This window comes from Dermacentor albipictus, chromosome 1 (genome assembly GCF_038994185.2).
Source record: "Dermacentor albipictus isolate Rhodes 1998 colony chromosome 1, USDA_Dalb.pri_finalv2, whole genome shotgun sequence".
Lineage (NCBI taxonomy): Eukaryota > Metazoa > Arthropoda > Arachnida > Ixodida > Ixodidae > Dermacentor > Dermacentor albipictus.
Genome location: NC_091821.1, coordinates 156,283,542 through 156,304,139, shown reverse-complemented (window position 1 = coordinate 156,304,139; position 20,598 = coordinate 156,283,542). Strand labels below are relative to the sequence as shown.

The 20,598-nt window shown below is 42.9% G+C and overlaps 1 protein-coding gene across 1 annotated transcript in view; it reads left to right on the top strand.

Annotated features, from left to right (window-relative positions):
* LOC135916558 (ribosome biogenesis protein bop1-A) overlaps positions 1–20,598 on the top strand; it is an 86,250-nt gene that overhangs the window by 39,481 nt on the left and 26,171 nt on the right. Inside the window, exons 11-14 of the mRNA XM_065449981.1 lie at positions 5,185–5,317; positions 11,672–11,775; positions 15,215–15,429; positions 16,043–16,220. Coding sequence (XP_065306053.1) covers positions 5,185–5,317; positions 11,672–11,775; positions 15,215–15,429; positions 16,043–16,220 — 630 coding nt within the window. The remainder of the gene's footprint in view (positions 1–5,184; positions 5,318–11,671; positions 11,776–15,214; positions 15,430–16,042; positions 16,221–20,598) is intronic.

The following is a 20,598-nucleotide window of genomic DNA, read 5'->3' as shown; positions in this document are numbered from 1 at the left end:
ATAAAAAAAGGCAGAGGAAGTCAACATACAACTTCGAGAAACAACACTCTGCAGCGCCGCTTCCCGGTGACATCGATAACAGCCCGCTCCCGCAGTCAGGCGATGCTGGAGATCCCGATGGCATGTTAGGCCTAGTCCCCCGAAGCACTCCTGACAATGGACGTGTTTCATCGACGTTTCGGCACGACACTACTATTCTGCAGCCACAATTTTTTCGCCGTATTGACAGTGAAGCTCAAGGAAAACTTCAAACATTAACGTCAACTCCTGCTACTGCCCAAAAATCGGAACTGCTAGATCACGTAGACGACACTGCTGCCAGGACAAATGAGCTGGCTACGTCTGCTGAGCATGCGTCTGCTGAAAAGTTGCAGCGGGTGCTCAGAAGGCGTCACTGTAGTGACACTAGCCAGACAGACTACATTCCTGGAGGCTACTAATGCAATAGCACATGTATATACCATATTTACTTGCATAATGATTGCACTCGCGTAGTGATCGCACCTCTGAATTTTGTCATCAAAATTCTGTGTAATTTCTGTGTAATGTTCGCACCTCGAACTTGCCGCAGCGATATGTTGTGTGCCAAGTCTAGCTAATGACTATTGCTAATGATAATGATAATGCTGTTAATGATAAATAGTGATAATTAATGATAAGGTAATGATAATGATGATCAGTTATCTGTCGAATGCTACACGAACGACTCTTCAAGACATACCAAGTGGTCTACACCCACCAAACATTCTTAAGCAGATGCCCCATTTTATTCCTTTCATCACTTCCCACACTTCCACGAAAAAAAAAAAGAGCTACAACCAAACTTGCCTTGCCTTTATTATTTGTAGGCTTTATAATGGTTGTTGTCAACAACACCAACCAAAAAGGCGCCTTTCGATTCTTCACGTCTGCACTCGTGGGCACGCAACAGATTGCGAGCGGCAACGATAGTAGCCATGTTTACGCTGATACATTAGAAGTGTACCCTATTTATACGCTGACACTTGTAGCACAGCTAAGATATTCACCCACCCTTAGCGGAAATGTGCTGTATTAGGATAATAGTGAAGACAAATCCGCAGTTTCCGCAGCATACCCGCCATGTGTTTCTATGTCACTGGCAGCTAAGCTCGGCCATTTCTGTTTCTGTCCCCTCAAAGTGGACGTGGCTACGTTATTGCCTCAGACTTGCCGATATTAAGGATATTATTCATTACTGATACGGAAGAAACTGTTTCAATGCACATAATGTACTCACGAAAAGAAAAAAAATAATGTTCGGCGTGTTCGGCTTGCTCCACCATCCGCCATTTTTGTTTTGGTGTCCCGCACTGTTACAGTGGCAGCCGCCTGTTTGTTGATCTGTTGTCATCCCGCAGGAAATACGGGATTAAAAAAAAAAATTTCTTTCGCAGGAAGTTTAACCCACGTAATGATCGCACCCCTGAATTTGTGCCAATACTTTTGGCAAAAAAGTGCGATCATTATGTGAGTAGATACGGTATTCAAATATTTTGTGGTGGGGTTCTGTTATAAAAATAAGCTCTTTTTTTTTTTCCAAGTTTTCACGGAATCTCATTTTCGGTGTTTTTTAAAACTTGGTGAAGCGCTATCTCAGTCTTCGGGGCACATAGAACCATAATTTTAACAGTGGCATGTAGCGACACGTGTGTACTACACAATGCTAGGAGCAGATTCTTGTAGTTTCGCTTTTATAAATTTTTTAATCTGGCTCAACCACATGATTGCCATGTCCGTAGATTGAACTTCAAATTGCTGTAAAATTGGTAATACCTGCAACATAAAAAAATTTGTCCTACAGTTGTGTTGCTTACACTTTTTAGTATCGGGCCATGTGTCTTTATAAACATTCTGGCTGATACTCTTCTTACAAGTGTTCCGATGAGCAATAGGTGATTAATTTTAACTATATTTTTGAAATCAGCATGGAAAACTGTCTGGGTGATAATGTTTATTAAATTTAGTTCTAAAAATTAAAAAAAAAATTTCTAAACACCTCGCAAAAGTGATCTCGCAATAGTGATCGTATCTCTAAAAGCAATTGACCGAGAATACTGCTCCATGGCAGTGCTGCCACTGCTGATCGATCCATGTGGTGCACTTTGTAATGTCGGCACTACGGTTCTATATCCTTGAACAAAGCTTGCCAAAGTAGGCAAACGAAATTGTGACAGTAAAGTTTCGTTCTGCAACGCACTGCCTACCTGTCTCATTTTGCAACAACGAAATTCTTGCAAAAGCGAATTTTTTTTGCGTTTCCTACTGATTTCGTTATTTCGAGGATAAACTGTATCACATCAGTATGCACTTTACTCAGTGCTAAGTTTCCATCGAAGTTAGCACCTAAACGGTATCTTAGTAGGTGTGCAAATAGCAGTTTTTGAGATTGAATCCTATACGAATCGAATAGTGCCAGAAGAAAATAAAATATGAATCGATGAATTCCAGAAGCACATGAAATATCAAATATATTTTTAATAGTTTATGAATAATTTTCAGCCTTCTCACCATTAATATATAAAAAAATGCCATCTTGGTATTCAGTACAAAACAAAGTTTCTGTCATTACACTGAGCAACAAGCTCAGCGCACTTAGGAGAATACACGGTTATGCATTATCATATACAGTTGAGAAAGGTAACCTTGTGGACCGATTAATATCGGTATGTATATACATTCGCGACCAAACCAGACGTGCGTGTCGTACAGTTGAACCCCGCAATAACGAAATCAGCGGGGAACATGAAAAGATTTGCTTTCGCGAGAATTTTGTTGTTGCGAAAAGAGACAGCACAGATAGGTAATGCACAGCAGAACAAAACATTACTGTCAAAATTTCTTTAGCCTAGCTTGCAAGCTTTGCTCGAGGACATAGAACTGCATTGCTGACAGTACAAAGTGCACTACATGTGTCGACCAGCAGCACTGCCGCGGCGCAGTATTCTTGCTCAATTGGTTTCGGAGATGTGATCACTTTTGCGAGATTTTGCATAACTCGGCACTGGACGAAGAGCAACAGCGCATGCATTGGCATTTCTCCAGCGCACGCTGTTGCCCATAGGCGCTGTCGCGTCCGTTGCCGAGCGCAGAAGTGATCGTATCACATGTACCCAAAGGCAAACGATCGAGATAACGGCCCTTTCACACAAATTTACGTCCGGCGTCGAAGCTGCATGTGATGCCGTCGGGTGGCTTTAAACCCAATGTTTTTGAAGCAAGGGATGCATATTTCCGGACGATCACTCAATCATGGCCCCATCCGTGACACTATATGCTGTGATCACTATCTCACGTGCCATAAACTATTCCATGTCAGTAGGACGTGGATTTCTTGTTTTTGCTGCATTTTTCTCATTGAGGCGCACATTATGCGGTGCACTGCCGCGATTGGCGATTGTTGTTCGAAACGCACATTCAGTTTGCGTTCAGTTTCACCTCACGCAATTGGCCTCGGCCTCGCCGAGTCGTCAGCCGCGGAGAATGTAAACTGAACGCGCATTTTGAACAACGATCTACGACTTCGCCTAGTAGGCACGCAAAAACCATCGTCACATGTCGGTAACAACATGTGTGCTGCTTCAAACGGGTGATCAACAAACAAGATGATGGCCATGTCGTGTTTCCAGCGCACTGATCGCCCCGGCGCTTGGTTGTTTTTGTGAACAAAAATGGTGGCGCCCACACGTGTAATGTGGTGGTATTTTATGCAATTTTAATGCAAATTTCATTGCCGAGAGGTACGAAATGCATTGAATCCTATAGGCGTTCGCCGGGGATACGAAAACATTTCGTTGTCGCGAGAATTTTGTTCTTGCGGGATCTTGTTATCGCGGGTTTCGACTGTATGTGGCGACAGAAGAGTGAAAAAAATTCACTTTTTGTCTAGTTTGAATTGTCGGGGCAGATAGTGCCCCCTTTTGTATAAAGTACTATGGTGGAATGAAACATATTCTGGTTTGATCTGGTGAGAGGACACAGGTGCTGTCTATATAAAATTAATATTACTGGTACCCTAAATGATACCCACTGTGAAATGCTGTGTCTAAACAACATTTGGTTTCTAGTGATTGTGTTTAGCTGTAAAAATCTGGCTGACTGAGTAGTGCAATGTGCACTGGTATGTTATTTTCACTGTGGAAGGGATAAAGATATCGAGTTTTTGCATCAATTTCTTGTTTCATTGTGTACAGTCGATGATGTAAAGCATTCAAAAGCGATTAGAAAAGTATTCGTATCTTCAAATAAGGACTATACAATTTGAGGACCAAATCTAAAGATGACTATTCATTTTGCAGATCAAGTTGAACAGAACAATATTCGATTCGTTATTTGAAAGTTTTGAATATTCACACACTCCTATATAGTATTTTTGCAGTGGTTTTGTTTTGGCATTGTTGAGCTTTAAAATTCATTGCTGAAACAATATTTTAAGGCGAAAGCCTTTCTAGGCTCATGATGAATATTTTGTCAGCAGACCTGACCACCAAAGCATCATCACGCCATATGAAAACAAATTAAAGAATGAAAAATTATTGAGAGTTACAGTTTGTAAAATCTTAATATTGACTAATAATGAGTACTAATTACTTATAATGACTACTAATGACTTCGAAATGACCAATATGTCTAACGACAGCTTGTAATCACCACAATTGATTACAAATGACTAAACATGCTTACTAGTGAGCAGTAATGACTAATGACTGAAATGACTTGTAATGACCTTGAAATTACCAATATGTCTAATGACAACTTGTAATGACTACAATTGATTAGAAATTACTAAAATGCTTAGTAATGACCACTAATGACTAATAATGACTTGTAGTGACTACTAATGACTACGAAATTATCAATATGTCTAACGACAGCTTGTAATCACCATAATTGATTACAAATTACTAAAAATGCTTAGTAGTGAGCAGTAATGACTGAAAGAAAGAAGAGAAAGAGAAGAGGCAAAGAGAAAGAGGCAAATGATAAAAGGAGGAAGAGTAGGCTTTTGCCATTCACCTCTTAAGAGAAATCTTAAAAGACCCTGTAATTTTATACTGTCAAGAGCTGGTTTTAGAAGTATTGGAAGATGCCTGGGAAAGTGTGAAGTTTTGCATAATAGTCTTGTTTGTTTTTCTTTTCATTTTGTTTTTCTGCTTGAACATACAGGTAGTGATGACGGCACAGTCCGCATTTGGGAAGTCCTTACTGGCCGTTGCATGAAAACTTTCAAGTTTGAACATGCTGTCAAAGGAGTTGCTTGGTGTCCCAATCAGAGCATTTGCCTAGTTGCTGTTGCTGTGTGAGTTGCTTGCTCAGTTTGATTGCCTGAGTGCTTTGTATCTTTGAAGAGTTTTTGGAGCTGCATGACGCTGCATTGTCACGTTCATTATTGCCACAATCAGATTGGGTACAGAAGTGTAGGTAGTGAGTGAAAATTTTACTGAGTGATATGCATTAGAACAGAGCAAAAACAGTAGAACCTTGTTTATACGTTTTGGGGAAAGAAATGTACTAACCAGGAAAACATACAATCAGAAGTAACTAAAAAAATTTGGCAGACTCAACTATTGTTGACATCTACGTAATGCGACGCGTCGCGCATATCGTTGTGGCATGAGATGCTTACACACATTGAGCTGGTGGTGCTCCAGCGGCCAGAGATGCGTTTTGTTGTTTTCTTATTGTGTGGTGTTTTAACTGTTTCTCTACCATGGGGAAAATTGATTTTTCTTGTAGGTTACAGCAGATTCTTTTTTTTCTGAAGGAACTACTACACTTAATATTTTGTGCAGTACATAAACAAAAAGCAGAATCAATGCACTTTTCATGCATAAAAGTTTTATTGACGAAATGTATGCCATAAAAAAGATATAAATTGCCAGAATCAAGGTTGTGGGATAAAATTAAACAAAGTTTGCAAAGACATTCTTGTATCTACAAAAAGAAACTATGTCACTAAAATTATGAGATATACAAAATGTGTTGCCATCTAATAGACTCTACAGTGAAATCTCAATAGTACACCGAACTTCAGGAGACCGTGGTAAATTGTTTGTTATTCTGAAAGATGGTTATAGTGAAAGCCACAAAATTAATCATTCTGCCCATCAACCCATCAGTTAATAAGTTGTCACCATATGAGCTCTCCACGAAAACGTCACTGTTCGCTTTCGGCAAGTGCTGTTGCCTTTTTCCATATGTTCCGCCGCCACGGTGCACCATATAATAAGAGTGATGCGCACAAAGCAGATGCTGACGCTAAGAAACCTACTGACAAAAAGGTAGCTCCATGTCGTTTCTGAAGCACAATGTTTCTTGCTTTTTGTTTGTTTTTCACATATCTTTCTGTGGACAGCGCAACTGTCTCGCTTGAGGCGGACACCTGAACTATGTCAGAGCGCAAGTGCGCAACGACACCACACGGCTGGCCGTGTGGCATCTCTGCAAGTACAGAGGTTACATTTCACCGCACGCATACCTAGTACGGCTGCAAATAGAAGCGTGAAAGGAAGAGGCGTGCGCAAAAAGAAGGGGTGAAAGAAGGAAAAAAGGTGCCTCCGTTGCTAGGCGACACTTTTCATGGTGGAGCAGGTGCACTCAAACCCTGATGCGTCGTCGCCTCCGCTCGCCCACATTATTTTTTTCTCGAGCACTATCTCAGGTTTTCCAGACCCTTGCATCGCGACATCTGCTCTTTGTACCTTGTCGTCTGCTAGCCTACTGTTTCGACTGCGGTGAAGGATACGCGAAGATCTAAGAACCTCCAGATTTCGGAATATCAATTCATAGTACTGAGCTGTTGTTAACGTCGCAGGGAGACTGAATAATGATCGTTATTCTTGAAAGGTTGGTATTCTGAAGTTTGTAGTACAATAAAAGCTCGTTAATTCGAATTCCGCGGGGATGCTACGAAAATTCAAATTATACAAAATTCGAACTAATGAAAGTCGGGAAAAAAAAATAGCTCGGTTATGGTGGATCCACACGACGGACGAAATCCGTCTTTTTCGCGACGGACTGCGCATCACGTGACTACGCGTCGCGGATTTGTGCCGTCCGCGCGTCGTCCGCGACCCCCACGGACGGAAAATGCTGAGCTATTTCTCGCATCCGGATTTTGGGGGTCGAATGCTGCGGATTTAGCCTAGCATGCTCTACAGTCTAGCAACAAGCGCTGCCTTGGGGTCTTTCTAAAACAGCTTCATCGCTGCTGACACCATTCGAGTCCAATTCGGACAAAACAACAGCCTTTGCGGCCAACCGTCATTTCCTTTCGATCTCCATTTTCATTCAGAGTGAAAATACCTATGACTAAGTCTTTGTTACACCGATGGCGCCACCTAGAGTGAGTAAAAACAAGCAATTATATTAACTTACGGCTACTGAGATCCGCCCGGGCCGCTGCTACATCTTCGAGGGCATGTTCAGCCAATACAGCCACTCTAAGCCTACACGCCGAGAATCTGAGTATCGCTTTCGGAAACGGTGTCCACTCAGCACGAATACATTGCTGTCGAAGCTTCTGGACACAAATTTAAACCAAATACAATCCTCAGTTTGAAAGTTACGGGCCACACAGTGGACGACGACGACTTTACAGGTTCGAGGCGGACGGCAGTCACTTCGGGCATAGCCGCGATCTTTATTTTTCCGGCACGGTCATCTACTCAGTCCGTCCGTCGTCTGGATGCGCTTCGCAGCCGGACGGGCGGCGGAATAAGCGTCCACGGCACAGATTTGCGCGGAGCCGTCCGTCGTGTGGATACACCATTAAGGCGCATATGTAGTCTGACGTAGCGTGAGCGCGCATGTGCACACCCTACGTCATGTTGGCATGAACAACAATGTCTGTAGTTCGAATTACTGGCGCAACCAATGTAACCGGATGCGGCCAACAGGGTCCGACGTGCCCGATATTGAGATGACTCTTGCTCCATCTGCGCGTTCGTCGTGCTGACTGCACTGACTCACAATACACTGCGTGATGAAAGAAAAAAAACGCACCCACGCCTCTTCATTGACGGTCGCAGACAGCCATTCAAAGTGTTCAAAGCGGCGCGCAGTCAAGGATCGTTCTGCGCATGCTCCGCAGAGAATAGGCGACTGCGCGCGTCGACATCTAGAGGGGATGGCATTTTGGCTAGCGCAGCACAAGCAACGTAGCGTGACTGGCCACAAGCAACGTGTGCCGAAAACGTTGGACTATAAAAGCGCCTTTGAGCCGCTGACCCTTGCTGCAGGAACAAAAGCTGTGCTCTAAAATGAACCCGTGAAGCGCACCACAACCTGCTGCGATGTTGGTTTTCAAATCTCAAAGGCTATGTTTTTTGGTACTGCAAGCGCCGATAAACGTCATGGCTGCCATGTTTCAAACACTGCCTAGTGCCGCTTCTCGGCAGAACACCTCATAGAGAAAGACCGTAGCTTCCAAAATGTAACGAAAGATGTAAGGAAAGAAAAAAATAAACACGCAGCGCTGCGTCCGCATTTTTATCTTGAAGGTCTTGAGAGAGGGAGAGAACTGACCTGCAACAGTGGTGTTGGCCATGCGTGACCCACGTGGCGATGCCAGCGGCACCAACGTGCTCCTGCACACTAGCACTCTCCCCATCCACAATGGCACGAAGTTCGAATTATCGGTGGTGGAGGGGATTTCAGTGTGAATTAGCGGGATGCGTTACATATTGCTTTCAAGACATTGTTGGGCGGACCGTGGCGGCTACTTCTAATTATTTACAATTTCAAATTAACGAGTTGTGAATTAACAAGCTTTTACTGTACTGAAATATTTTTACATTGAAACTATATAAAGTCAGCGGGGAATTTCGGAAAAGTTTGTTAATCTGAAAAGTTCATTAATGTGGTGTTCGTAGTAACAAGGTTTCACTGTATCTCGGAAAAAATTAAATTTTTCATTGAGTAGGTATTCCACTACAAAAATGTCAGTGCAACTACTACAGTTTGGCGTGCTGGGTTGCTGCCGCCGATTTTCCAGGCTGGCTTGCATCATCATCATTCTCAAAGTCCAACAAAAAGGCAGCACCCTAAGACTCACTGCTGTTCCATCCATCGATAAAGTTGGCTGCAGACGCAGCAGAATTGTGAGATCTGCAATCATTTGAAGTGCGTACACCGCTCCTGGAGGCAGGCATTTTTGCTTTCTACTTTGACGATCGTGAAGCTCTGGAGTGCGTTCAAAAAGGGAAAAGCAAACTGCTTAGAAAACAGGCATACAGTTCTCCTCCTTCATGTCCTATGGCGCCGAGTGTCAGTGAATGCGCGGAAGGCCTTGCAAGCAGTCTTGCAAACCATCGATAGCAGATGGCTATTTTTGCTTTGTACTTTGATCATCGCAAAACTTCTGAGTGCGTTCAAAAATTAATGCCTGGCGGGGAAAAAACAAACTTTAGAAAACAAGAATACAGGAATACAGTTCTCCTCCTTCTTGTCCTGTGGCACAGATTGTCAGTGAGCAGTGTGGAAAGTCTCAAAAGTGGCATTTCAAACCGTCGTTAGCGGGCAAACAATGTCCAATGGGCAAGGAACGGAAGGTGTTAACCCTTTCACTGTCGGACCTTTCTGACCGAGACGCACCCCCAGTGTCGGCTTGGTTTCAGGGAACGAGCATAACAGGGAATGAACATCGCAATTTATTTTTGATTATAATTGGTATACAAATAACATAGTCAATGCAATATGCACATTTCAGTGTTCTGCAGCTGTTGTTAGTAAACATCATCATCATCATCAGCCTGACTATAAAATCCGTTCAACATCTGAATCTGACGATGCGGAACCCTCTTCCTCGCATGCGACTCTGTCCGAGTCCGAATCCGAGCTCGGCTTGTATTCTGAATCGGAATTGAGCCACCGCTCCAATGAGCAGACGAAGGTCCCGCGCGCGCTCAGCCATGCGAAAGTAACCGCGCGCAGGGAGGAGGATGCGCTTTCAGTCGCCCGCACAAGAGAAATGGGATGTTGCGTGATCAAGAAGACAGAGGGAGATGGAAAAACGCTAAACAAAGTTCGAAGGGCTTTACGTTTACTGCTGCAAGTCGGAAGCGAGGGTGCGGCGAGAGAGCGAAAGCAGCAATCGAGTCACCCTTTATGGAGAGGCAACGGCACGTGCACCTGAACTTGACGCGCCGTAGCAGACACGCCAACAGAAGAAAAACAAAAACCTTCAAACCAGCGGAGAAGGCAGAACAACCCTTGAACCCATAACAACACGCGCGCCACGCATGATCCAGCGAACACGGAGCCACCCCGCCACTCAGCAAAGAGAAAGTGGGGAGTAGCAGTCGCACCGTACTCTTCAATACATGGACTTAGACATGTCGGGGCGAATATACGAACTTGTAGAAAGAGTCAACAGATAGCGTGGCCAATCCAGGAGCGCCAGCTTTGTGCTCAGGCGCGAAATTTTGAACGCACGATAGAGAACGTACCGGTACGTCAGTGACACTGTGGGGGGGGAGCGCGATGACGTACCGGTACGTCCGTGACAGCGAAAGGGTTAAGAGAGCGATGAGAAACCAAAGCGAAATCAAGCTGGTGGGCGATGCCCAGTGCTGCTGAAGTGAAACGTGATGCTCACATCACGTCACCTGCAGCCGGGAACGGCGGCATGTTTGGATTATTGCATACTAAAAAGTGTGCAGCATGCTACCAATGGCACTACGCACCACGTGCTGTGAAACAGATGAAGATACTTATCGCAATAGGTTTGACGGCGATGGCTATGAATGCAGCGGGTGACAACCCGGCCTGAGAATTGCTGGTAGCGAAAGAAGAAACTGTGTGCGCTGTCATTTTCACATGAGCTGGGTGGCTATACAGTATACTGTTCTCGATCACACGCGTCGTGCTTTTTCTTGTTCACATGGAATTTAGCGGCTGGAAAACGTATACGATTGCAGTCTGCAGCAAGGAATGGTGTCGCATTTCGGTTAGATAGGCTTGAAGATGCTTATCACAATACGATTGGCGGTGGTAGCTGTGAATGCCACGTGTGACGACCCCTGAGAAGATTTGCTGGTACCGAATTGAGAAACAGAGCAAGCGCCGGTGTTTTCACGTGAGACGGGCGGACCAGTATTGTGGTGAAGCTGCCGGGGCCGGCAGCTATATGCTGTTCTCGGATCGTCCGTGCGCCTTGCGCATTTTCTTGTTTACAAAGGATCTAGGAGCCGGAAAACGTATCATACGATGGCAGTTTGGCGAAGTATTGAACGTTGGTGCCGAAAAATCTTGTGTTCTGGGAACGTGTGAACTGGTAACAAATGAGCGTAACTCTATTGGGTCATTTTTTTAGTTCTTGATTGCAATTGTTAGTGTCGGGAAAATGTATGTAGCGGAAACATATTAACGAAGTTCTACTGTATCCTAGTAATCCTGTGAAGACATAATTGCCTTTTTAATCTTTTCTTTTCAGTGATTGACCTATCTTGCTATTGACTTTGAGTTTACCATATCAGAACTCAGCTGTATATTGCAGCTTATCAAAATGCATTTGCAGTGATGCATTGTTTAACGTGCTTTATGATATGGTGGCAGGACGGCTTTAGCTAAGCTGTCAGCGCACACGCTATACCACATGCTTGTGGCAGGCAAGGTGAAAGGTTTATGATAATGAAGCAGTTTTTCTTTGCAGGGAAAATGCTGTACACATCATCAATCCGGGTGTTGGAGATAAATTGGTGCTAAACAATACCGATACTGTTCTTTCATCATTACCCGAAGAAGCCACTCCTTCTGGTGAGAATATGACGCCTTCTTATTGAAGTACGTAGATAGTATTGCTGCAGTTCAGACAGACTTGGGAAAGGTCATCTTGGGTAATATATTTTAGTAAGAGCAGGTAGAATATGGGATTGTTTTCAGCATGTTTGCTATCTGGCAATGCTTAAATATTTGTGATGTGTAAAGCAATTTTCAGCATCCACTCTAGTATGTAGAGGGATTGAACTATACCTGTGCCATAAACCTGGCACAGGTAAGAGAAATTATTTTCACTTGTTTTACAGGATATGTTAGTGGCCCCTGGAGCACCTAATTCAATTATTATGCATCCCCTAATTGCCCCCACATATTAAATTTTTTCGTAAAAGCCTCGGCATGCTGCCCATGTGCTTGCAAGCTTTTGTCCCAATCTGACTGTACTTCTTTCATTGCACTCAAGTTAGGCTGATAATTTCTGTTAATTTTCCCAATCACCCTCACATCTTAATAACTTTCTACGATGTCTGTTCCTTTAGAGCAGGGGTTCTCAAGCTGCATTCCACGAAACATGGGCTCCTCAAATAGCATTCATTCTTGGGTCCTATGAGCGATCACAACAAATTCGACCCCATTCCATTTTTCCCAACTCACTTCCACAATTTATTGATTTGTAGAAGACATTTTGCATTGTATCTTGGATTTAACGAAGCTATCCCACCCCACATTCACACATCAGTAGTCTGCGAGAGACCAACACGGCAGCAAGTCGCTAGATTCATCACTGTGCGATTTGCGGGCCCATGGTGGCTGCGTTGAGCACTTTTCCTTCATGCTTGCGAGAGTGGTTTGTAACACATGAGCAGGAATCAACTTGGAAGTTCTGCAAGCTGAGCGAATTTAGCGGTGTATGCCCGGTCAGCTCTTGTGGTTGAAGGTGACAAAATTGGCTGTTTAAACGGTATATTGTGACGGACATGCGGGGCGCATTCATGTGTGATTTGTGGTTCCGGGGTGTCAGTGGCGGCACACAGCACAACCAGTAATTTACGCTGTGTCGGTTTTTACTCTATACGTAATGAAAACGCTCAACAAGCATTTCAACACATGCAAGGGGTGCTGCTGCGTACCAAGCGACACAGGCATTTAAGCTTAGCATTGTGATCGGTATATCGAAGGCTATTCCTCAGCATGAGTGACTCTTGATATTTGTTTGAAATGAACTTTTGTGCGTCTGACACTTCATTTACATCAAGACGCTATTTGTGGCTCGCGGTACCAAGACCGGTAGCTGTGTGGTCGGCGCATGCTGTAAATAGGTACGTGGAGTGCCGTGAAAAGAAAATTAATGTTTTATGTATTATGATAAGTTTCTTATCAAGAGTGACGGCCTTTGCGATCAAAGATAACAACCAGACGCTGCAGCTGTGCTGCTTTGATTATTGTCTTGCTCGCACACAGGCAGATCCACAAGGAAGGCCCTGCCCCTTCCCCCGGTCCTCTTTGCTGTATGGTTTAATGCAGAGTTTTCTACTAAAATTTTTATAGGAAACTATGCCTTAATGAGCTCTTATAGCGAGTCAGTAAAGAGGGACATAGGAAGGGTTCTGCGGCGCTCTGGGAAAGCTGGTGAGGTTCTCCAAGGCCAGAAAGTTTGAAAACTCCTGCTTTAAAGCTTCATCCCCCTCCCTAATCTAGTTATGTTACAGATAACTGTTTTAAACGTCCCCATTGCTTTTATTATCCGCAATTAGATAGGCTGATAATTTCCTGTTACACCCCCACTGAAAGTGCTGCCTCCATATTCCTGCAAATTTTTGACTTGATGAACTTTTAGTTTTATTTGCATGAGGCATAAACGCATAATCTACAGTATCTTTTTGCAAATGCTTTTCTGCACACAGCTCCTCACCATACTTACTGGAAGCTAATGTCTGTTTGCAGTCAAACCTTAGATTATAATGAAGCTTGATTGAGCAAAATCTATGATATAACAAACTTTAATTTCACACTTTTATTTCCGTTAACTTCGTTCATTATTCCCTTGATTTAGCAGAGTAATCTTGTTACACAGTACCAATTTAACAAAGTTCACTTGCTTTGCATGTGTGTACCTGGAGCCTCTGGTACAATAGATGAAAATTGTTGCCCCACAGTGAATTTGTTATTTACACATGTTCTTTCACGTGCAAATGTTGCTGGCAAGTGCGAAAAAGCACTGGCCATCAAGCAGAGGATAGCACATGCCTCTTCGCCATCTCTTGTGCTGGTATGAAAAATGCCTGGGGGCACCATTCATGCTCACGGATATGCTTCCAAATGCACTAGCAGCCTATCAGAACAGGGAAACAGCAACTGAAAGTGAGCTTACAGGCACCTCAGTGATGTCCAAAGGGATGCTAGTGGTCTTAGTGTCACGCCCTGTCATTATTACAAATGTCATACTATCGCCATTTTGGCCTTGTGACTTGGTCATTTTAAACAAACAAAACGACAGCCTAACATTGGCAACCTGTAAGGCTGATAGACATCTACACATGGCACCATGTGACTGCAGCTGCTAGCAGTAGGTGTGACCCATGCAGAAGCTCCACTCTACAAAATCTCTACTGCACACGCCAGTGCTTTTGATCCTGTAGTTATTGTTCAAGTATCTTGCAGGATTTTGTTCATGCATGCTTACCAAAACTTTGCTATCCACCAGGACTCGTTCTAGTTGCCTATAAAGTAATTTTTAATACTGAAACACAGAAATCTTAACTAAATAATTCAAGTTGCTTTTCAGCTTATTTTTTTGGTGCAAATACAATTTAGTAAATGTGTGTCAAGATTGAACTGTATACCAGTTTTCAGTGCAAAAATCACAGCAGCAGTTTCTGAAGTTGTTAACGCTGCATTGGAGGGGCAGCATCCTTCCTTAGATGGCAAAGCTTAAGGCACTGAGGATTAGTGTAGAAGTGCATGTGTGTTTCTAACAATAATTCTACTAGTTTTGAAATTCATGAGAATGATGAAAGCAAAAGCTGTGAACAGTTAATTGCATGCAGCAGCATTGCACAGTGCCGACAAAACTTCATGTCTGGCATCATGCACACAGCTGCTGCTCAGAGAAGTGCGGCTGTGAATGTGCAAACTTATGTTACTCAATGCCCACAATGAAATGACGGCCAGAATGCATTGACATCAGGATATTTTAGCATAGCATGGTATACGCTATCCACTACCATGCTCCATGTCAGCACATACCATCTATGCACATGTCCCTTCAGAGGAACCCATTGTGATAGCAGATTGCACACTTTACTTTGCTGAAACATTTTGTTATTGCCAGTATAGCTTCCTTGTATTGGCCATTGCATGTAGTGCCCAGCTTTCTCAGGTGGAATGGCAGGGATTCCAAAATGCTGCACAGAGTGTGGCTCTCTGTTCTCTATGTCAAGACCTGCATCACTCTGCATAAGTGGGTCTCTGTGTGCAGAAGGTGGCAAGTTTACTGCTGCAACCTGGGAAGCGGTGTTACCAACATCAAAAGAGTTCAGTAGCCAAGGACTACGACTGAGTGTGGTTCACCGGCACACGGTGTCGCAAGTAACATGGCATGCCAAGGGAGACTACTTTGCTGTTGTGCTTACTGGTGGCAGTGGGGGCGAGAGTGGGGTTGTGATCCATCATTTGTCCCATAGAAGATCACAGGTAAGAACATTTTTCTTCCTAGCACTGTAAACTATAGTCTGGGATTCGTCTGTCACACGCTTTATTTGCTCTAAAATTCATACTGCACTACACTTACTTTTGCTGTACTTGCATTTGCTGCATGTAAGTTGGGCATGGTACTTAAGTTTGTACAGTGCATTCTTTTCTGTAATGTTTTCTCTGTGGTGATTCCATTATTTTAGTTCATTTATTCTACTTGCACCTGCTTTGTCTCTCTTCTCGGTGTAATCAAACTTACCCTTCAAAGCAGCACGTCGTACTTACCTATTGCATTGCCTTTGTATGTACACTGTTACCCTATTATGTAAACTTAGTGACAGGTTTGCAGAATCGCAAATTGCCTTTACAGATATTGTAGAGCTAGGTTGTGCAAACTAAGCTTATAGTGCAAAAATACTTTGAAACTTTGTTTTTGTTCTACTAGATTTTAAAGATAGCTTTCAACGGTCTGTCACTCATTTCATCTAGTGAGCAAACATTTGAATAAACCACTTGCCAATGTGTTAAGACAGGGACAGCAATATTTCCCCAGCAATGTCTTTAGCACAGTGGTCTGCAGGAACTATTTTCTGAGGCCTCTCTGTCTTTGCAGGCACCTTTTTCAAAGTTGAAGGGAACTGTCTCACGGGTGCTGTTTCACCCTGTACGGCCCTACTTTTTTGTGGCCATGCAACGCTTTGTGCGTGTGTACAACTTGCTCAAACAGGAGCTGTCCAAAAAGCTCATATCTAACTGCAAATGGATCTCGAGCATTGCTGTCCACCCCAAAGGTGAGTCACTGGCTAGTGGTTCAAGAGGGCATGTTTTTCCAGCTTTCTTGGTTACTCATTGACTTTTGAGCATTTGTCTCACTTTTCCCGATGCTTTAATACAGTCAAACCCAGATACAATGAATCTGAAGCGAATAACAAAATAGTTCGATATAGTATAGATAATTCTATATATAAAATAAAAATTTTGTACAAAAATTTTCAAGGGGATTTGACATGTGTTTGTTATACACAATAATTCGTTATAAATGGGTTCATTATGTCCGGGTTTGACTATTGACACATGTACTTATTTAGCCTTTTCTCTGGGACTGCAATTTCGCTCACTACAACTTAAAGTTATCATTCAGTGCAAGATGCGCCTGCATGATTTGAAACATACTGGAATGTTATTGTTGACTCTATCTATTGTGTATATTCTCGTCGAACCTTGTATAATTAAATTGTATGCGTGACACGAATTGTGTAGTACTTTCTGGAAAGCACGCAGGCTCCAGCGATTACCCTGGAACCTTCGACGAGTCGTGTAAAAGCCGACACGCTTGACCCGCAGATCAAATTTTCAACTATCGCCGACTGTGTTCCCCGAGCAGTCCCCGAGAAAACAATAAATAAGTACACATCGGTATTGTATGGAGTTTGTTTGCAATCCGTTTGTAATGATGTTGATTAACTCTTTTTCTACCATGGGGAAAATTGGTGTTTTTAGTAGGTTACGTCAGATTTCCTTTTTTTTTTCTGAAAGAACTACTGCACTCAATATTTTATTTCATACATAAACAAAAACCAGAATGAATGCGCTTTTTATGCATAAAATTTTTATTAACGAGATGTATGTCATAAAAAAAATGACAATTGCCAGAGTCAAGATTGTGGGATAAAATTGAACTAAGCTTGTAAAGACACGCTTGTATCTACTAAGAAAAAATGCAACAAAAATTATTAGATGTACAAAACGTATTGCCGTCTAATAGGCACGGTCTCCGAAAAAATCTATATTTTAAATTGAACAGGTATCCCACTACAAAAATTTAACTGCAAGCACTACAGTTGGGCGTGCTGGGCTGCGGCCGCCAATGTTTCAGGCTGGTTTCCATCGTCGTCACTCTCGGAGCCGAAGTACGGCAAAAAGGCAGCATCCTTAGACTTGTTGCTGTTCATTCCATTGGTAAAATCAGCTGCAGACGTAGCAGAATCGTGAGATCTGCGATTGTTCGAAGCGCGCACGCCATCCCAGAGGTGGCTATTTTTGCTTTCTACTTTGACGATCGCGAAAACTTTGGTGCGCATTCAAAAATCACCGCCTGGCGGGAAAAAGGTGAACTGCTTAGAAAACAAAAATATTGTTCTCCTCCTTCATGTTTGATAGTGCAGTGTGTCCGTGAGCAATGCGGAAGGTCAGGAAAGTGGCATTTCAGACCGTTGATAGTGGGCTAACGATGCTTATTAGGTGCAGTAGGGAAAGAGTTAAGGTGGTTTGAAGTTAAAAGGTATTTTATTAAACATTTAATGCATACTAGTTTGTGTGCTTAGATTTAGGTGCACGTTCGATAACCCCACGTGGTCAAAATTAATCCAGAGTACCTCCACTACGGTGTGCTTCATGATCAGTTGATGCTTTTGGCACAAAGTACCCCGGAATTTAATTAACAGTTATTAAATAACAACTGTACCCTATTTTACATGTCTACTCCTAGTGTTGGAATTTTACATGCTGACAAATACATCTGACTACATTAAAGGGACACTAAAGGCAAATATTAAGTTAAGCTAAAGGGATAGATTAGTGCTCGAAAATCTCGAAGGCGTCGGTACTATAGTGAACAGAGCCTTAATAATCGAGAAATTGAGGTAAATGCACGACATGATTAGAGACTCCCCCAGGACATTTAAGCACTTGCCCGATGACGAAAGCACTCCTCAGTTAAATTCTGTCACTAGTAGTCAACCACTCATTGCACAAAACATCCTCGTATTGCATTATAAGACGACATAAAATGCCAATTGTCCTGGTCTATTTAATGTTTAGACTAACGAACTCGTTGAAATTTCCCTTGACTACTACGTGGGCGGTCGAACGGTTTCGTTTTCTCTCGACTGCGCACCGCCCATGCTTTCGCGTTTCAGTAGTTATCACGTAGTGCTACGCTGGTTTTGCTGGCTCCCGAAACTTGCACAAACTGCAAGCAGCAGAGAATTCTATTCCCATGTGATATCACGAAATGCTGAACAGTCTACACCACTTGGCCAAAAAGCAGCTGCAGCAGAGAATCTGCCACTCGGACTTTATCTGTCTTGGCTCGGTAGCGCTGTCTGTCGGATGCTGTTTCACTCACCGACGGCAGCAAAGGGCGGTGATGGCGTATGCAACGTCGCCACTCCCCTCGGTTGGGTGGCGGGAGATTTGAATTCTGATAAAAGTATTCGCACCCTTCAGATGCAATTTTCTCGTAAACTAAGTCTTTTCTTGGCACAAAACGAGCGTTGTGAGGTTTCTGGAATGGTATTTGAGCAGTCTATGTTGACTTAGTATTAGCCTTTAGTGTCCATTTAAAGAGACACTAAAGGCAAACATTAAGTCGATGTGGACTGTTAAAAGAACTGACAAATGGCAAAGAATGTGTTGTGAGACTTTAATGGAAATTAAATTACCATGATTTACAGTGATAGAATCCAGCACGCTGCTTGCGATTTAAGTAGGAATTATAATTTTAAATTGGAAAAGAAAGTCTCGAAAACCAGTAAGTGGCAAGACCTGGCGGTGAAATCTTGCTACTTCGAGTGTATTTTTTAAGATTACTGTAGGTAATACCTCTGTCAAGTGGGCAAGTTAAGTGCACTTACGGGGAGTGCACTTCAAGACCTTGAGTGACACTTTAGGCTACGTGGTGCTAAACGGTAAAACGGAGCGCACTTGCACTAAAAAATATGACTGCAGACTAAAAGCATGTTTTTTGAAGATGTAGATTAAAATAAAGAAACCTTCTAAAAAGTGATTGCTTTAGTTGTATTATAAAGAAAAAACCATCTTAATATATATTTACTAAAAAAACGAAAATATTTTTATCATAAGAGCGTTACAAGTCAAGGCCGGCCAAGACGAATGCCTAGCCAATCCAGAACAAGATGGTGGCGTGCGACAAGATGGCATTTGATCCTGCTAGAACAGAATATCAGCAAGTTCTGTTCTGATTATTTTTTTAAAAGCTTTTCAACAGCTAAAACGAACTTCTGTGACCTTTTTCTACGCATTACATTTTGTATCGTTGAAACTGTTGGCGGCGAGGCTACGCACTCGACCAGCAAAGAGCGTTCCGTAACGCACTCTGACCGGAGTGCACTCTTCTGCGACTACACTCCGTTTGGGACGATTAGGTTTGGGAAAGTGCACTTAAAACCGAGTGCGCTCTCTGTAAGTGGACTTAACTTGCCTGCTTGACAGGGGTGTAAGTCGACTGTTATTAAGTACAGCATAATTATTGCTAAAAATTGCAGTTGGTATATTATTAGACACTCGCACATTATTCTATGCTTTGGAAACCAAAACGCACGCATAGCTATTGCAACATGCTGAACTCCATGTTGCTTGTAAAGGCGTCATTTTGTTTTCGATCCGATTGGTTTCATTTTGACTGGTTAAACACCAAAGCAGTTGGACAGGAAACCACGAAAACATGAAGCTATTATTGCATAAATAATTTATCAATTCAAAAAACATGAATCGCAGGAACATCGACATGATAAACAAAATCATACTTTGTTGCAGCTACGGCCACACTTGTCGTTTGTCTCCCACTAATGCCGGCGTATAATTGCTGTCGCACTCAACTATCACTGTTTTCAGCGTGCTTCCAGTGAACAACTACATTCCCACTGCAGATTGAAAAATTCTAATTAAATATGTTCCACGGTGTTTTCCGCATTCACACTTCATGATTAGACACCCTGACTGGTAAGCGTTTCATTGCACAAAAAAAAAACATGGCTACCATGAAAATTGGTTGTCAGTCCCTCTAAAGTACCATTCCAGAAACCTTACAGTGCTTGTTTCATGCCAAGAAAAGACTTGGTTTAAGAGAAAGTCACCTCTGAAGGGTCCGCATACTTATAGCACAGTTCACATCGCCTGCCCCCGAGCAGGGAGTCGTGATGCTGCATATGCCATCACCACCCTTTGCTGCTGTTGGTGAGTAAAATGGCACCCAACAGCCAGTGCTATGGTTTCATGTGCATTAGGGTGCCTCAATGTCCTTGCCTGCTGCAGTGGGCCAGGAAGACATTGAGGCACATTATTCTACAAAATGCAAAAGTTCTGCTAGAAACCAAGCCAAGACAGAGCCGACAGTGCCATAGAGGAAGGGAAAGGACGTGCAATCAT